This window comes from Equus quagga, chromosome 16, assembly GCF_021613505.1.
Source record: "Equus quagga isolate Etosha38 chromosome 16, UCLA_HA_Equagga_1.0, whole genome shotgun sequence".
Classification (NCBI taxonomy): Eukaryota; Metazoa; Chordata; class Mammalia; order Perissodactyla; family Equidae; genus Equus; species Equus quagga.
In genome coordinates this window covers 29,973,051-29,976,890 of record NC_060282.1, presented here as the reverse complement: position 1 = coordinate 29,976,890, position 3,840 = coordinate 29,973,051, and the positions used below count along the sequence as shown (strand labels likewise).

The 3,840-nt window shown below is 35.7% G+C and overlaps 1 protein-coding gene across 1 annotated transcript in view; it reads right to left on the bottom strand.

Annotated features, from left to right (window-relative positions):
• The window catches only part of NUDCD1 (NudC domain containing 1), a 76,598-nt gene that overhangs the window by 36,659 nt on the left and 36,099 nt on the right, over positions 1–3,840 (bottom strand). The window contains exon 7 of the mRNA XM_046642156.1: positions 422–566. Within this exon, the coding sequence (XP_046498112.1) occupies positions 422–566 (145 nt within the window). The remainder of the gene's footprint in view (positions 1–421; positions 567–3,840) is intronic.

Sequence of the window (3,840 nt, the reverse complement as noted above, 5' to 3'; positions counted from 1 at the left end):
GAGAGAGAGAGAGAGAGATATACCCCTTGTGATATTCTAAGGATCACCTAAAAAAATTTTAATGATTTTAATGATAAGATTATTAGCAAAGTAAACAGTAAAATCATAATTAATGTCTCTGCCAGCATTGGTCACTGGATTCTTCTAAAGAAGAATATAGACATATACAGAGAGAGAGATACACACACACATACACACACACCCAAAACCCTATACAACATGCCCACACATATATATGTATTCACATAGTGTAAGGAAAGAATATTAGAAGTATAAGCCGTATTCAAACACCAGTAAGTGGTACTTAATCTGTGTCTTTTACATTAGGAAAAGCAAAATAATGTTTGAAAAACACGGCATAATCCTCACATAACATAATTCCAGACCCTTGGGAAGTTTCCCTACTATAGCGATTGCTTACCAGCTCTTCAGAGGTCAAATGCATTAAACGTTCAGCTATTGCAGCACATTGCGCTGAGTCTCTTAGAAATTCCCCTTGTTTATCACCGACTACTAGTTCTGGCCACGTCAGTCCTTCATTCTTCTTAATCAAGGAAATCTCCAAGCTAGAAGTTTAAATGAGAAAAGTAATGTTGTTATATATAACAAGGAACAAATACCAAATTATGTAACAAATACCAAAGAGGAGTCTTCCATAGAAATTACCCCTCTGGTGTTCAGAAGATGTTTTACCAAAAATTATGTTCATTTTAGTTTTGCATATGATGGAAAATCTATAATCCAAGGGTAAATAATTTAGATTTCATAAAAAACAAGAAAGCACCACTAGAAATGGTATATCAAATAGCTTGATGAGAGGGGTGACTGGAAAGAGTAAGACCACCCAGAAAGTACTGTTGTAGTCCAGGTGTGTGTGTCTTACCCAACTTTAGTTTCATGGAAATACAAGCAGCATGGACCTCTGAGATATTCCACTGGGGGAGAGTGGTGGTGGTGAGGGTAGTGGTTGGCATGGGGGTGGGCAAATAAAGTTAACTGGAAAGAGCCTCTCTGTGTGTGGAGCCAACAATTAACTTTATTTTCACAAACTAGTAGCCATAACATATGATTATTAATCAAAAGATTAGGCAGGTTAAATCAATACAAATGTCAAAATTTAAAATACAGATTTTAAAGAAGTGAAAAGGAAAGTAGGAATTAGAAAAAAATTAACTTTGGTAATACAGGAAAAAAGCTGTTAATGAGGTCTCTATCAACTTAAAATCTAGTAATTCTGTACATTTAACCCATTAAACTCAAATCCTAAATACAGCAAAAAGGGCTTATCAAGGAGTCTTGAGATTCAGGTCTGATGCAGCAGGAAAGGGAGAGAGAGCTGAGTGAGGGCAGACTGTGGACAAAGGAGGACAGAGAGTTGTCCATATGCCTCTTGAACAGGAAGAGAAATTTAAGTAAGCTGCTTTGGGAGCAGCCATTGCCATAATACAGAGAAAAGTGGGGTGGTGGTAGCTGTTCCACAGCAAAGCAACCTTTTCCATGTGCCATTTTGGTACACGTGTGCCATACAAACCCATGCCCAGGAACACAACTGCAAGCGAACAATGACAAGAACACAATAATAACTAGTATCATAATTATCAAATCAAACAAACTTATCAGCTCTTCTTTTTCAAGGCCATTATTATCACCACCTCATGAATTAACTATAGCACTTAAAAATTTTCAGAAACTACTTATTTAAGAGACTATGAAAATAATATCTTTTCTCTGTAATGAGTTCCTATCATTAGCATTAAAAACTACCACCACAATCAATAATGTCCAGATTTAGTTACATTTTCTGAGAAAGCTAATCTTGAGAAGGATGATGATAATGAAGATAATGATAATAATCATGACAGCAACTTACACTTACTAATGCTTACCATATGCCAGGTGCTACTTAAGCACTTTACATGTTTTCACTCATTTTTTTGTTCACCGCAACCAAATAAACTAAGTATTATTTTCATTTCCATTTTATAAGTAAGGAAAAATAAAGCACTAATAGGTTAAGTAACTTGCCAACGTCACAAGCTAGTAAAACAGTGTGGCTCCAAGTCCATGTTCTTCACTACTACACTATTCTGCCTCTCTGAAAAAATATATATAAATAACTCTTAAAGAACTTTCACCAAGTGACCAGAACATAGATATACTGTTCTTAGCTGCTCCTAAAGAAGTTAAAAAGAGTTCATATAGGGCCGGCTCAGTGGCCTAGCAGTTAAGTTTGCATGCTCCACACTGGCTGCCTGGGGTTCACCGGCTCATCTCCCGGGTGCAGACCTATGCACCACTTATCAAGCCATGCTGTGGCCAGTGTCCCATATATAAAGTACAGGAAGATGGGCACGGATGTTAGCTCAGAGCCAATATTCCTCAGCAAAAAGAGGAGGACTGGCAGTGGATGTTAGCCCAGGGCTAATATCCTCAAAAGAAAAAAAAAAGAGTTCATATAACTGCAGTAATAAACAACTTCTGAACCATCATTAAATTTGCACACCTAGTCAATGCGACCCTTTTAACACAACTGCATTTCTACATTTTAAAACTAGTATCATATCCTACCATCTAAGCAAAAAGGAACATATAACCCCATACAAAATAAACCACAGACTAGTTAATAAATCCTTCCAAAGTGAGATGGAACATTAACTATTTGAAAATGAGAGATAAGAATAATTTAATCAAGTACAGAAAATTATGTGCTTTTAAACCAATGACACCACCTACACATCACTGTAATTATCTTTTGTAATATAAAATAGTAATCAAGCACCTCAAATTTAATGGAAAAACAATGCTGGCCTATGCTCATGTATTAAATACTGAAACTACTTGCATGAGGTCCAGATATCGTCCTAGATCTTTGCTGGGTTACTGCTTGATGACTTATATTAACAATATATTTCAGTTGGTTTGCCAATTTATAAATGCCATCAAATCCCTCACACACATATAAGATATGTTTAAACAGAGCGTGTGGAGACAGAACATATTTTTTAAAGAACTTTTTAAATAATTAAGTTTTTAAAATAATACATTAAAAAATGTAACCAAGTCACCAAATTTCTCCATTAATAAAATGAATTCAGGATATCTGCTTTGAAAGCTTAAAAAATTTTTTGAACTAGATATCTATTTCTTAGACGTCCAGGATTTAGACTCATATCAAAGACTCACCTGGGTCATATACTACCAGTTGAGAATCATATTTAGAGCAAAAATATCTAATCTCAACCCAATTCTGACCCCATTTGGCCATTTTTAAAATTAAGTGCCTAATTTCATTCATTAACCCACCACGGAATTCAACAATTACTGAGACTTGATCTATAAGGAAAGAGTAGTTTTATTAACCCAAAGGATTGGGGAGTGAAGTATCTGGGATAAGAGATTTGCAGGAGGCATGGCAGTGGGGGCAGAGGATTATACTTTTAAAAGACACTCAACCTTTGTTTACCTTTTTTTTTTTTACATATTCCTTTTACTGAGGCGTAATTTACACGCAAAATTCAAAGATTTTAAGTGAAGAATTCAGAGTTTGACAAATGCATACAGCTATGCAACCCAATGAAGACATGAACAATCCAGAAAGTTCCCTTTGCCCTTTTCCAGTCAATCCCCCTATACCCTAGACATAACCACTGTTCTGATTTGTATCACCATAGATTAGCTTTGCCACTTCTAGAAATGCACATATGTGGAATCACACAGTGTATACGTTTCTATCTCTGGCTTCTTTCACCCCACATAAAGCTTCTGAGACTCATTCATATTGTTGTGCTTATCAGTAGTTCATTGTTTTTTATTGTAGAGCAGTAACCCATTCTATGAACA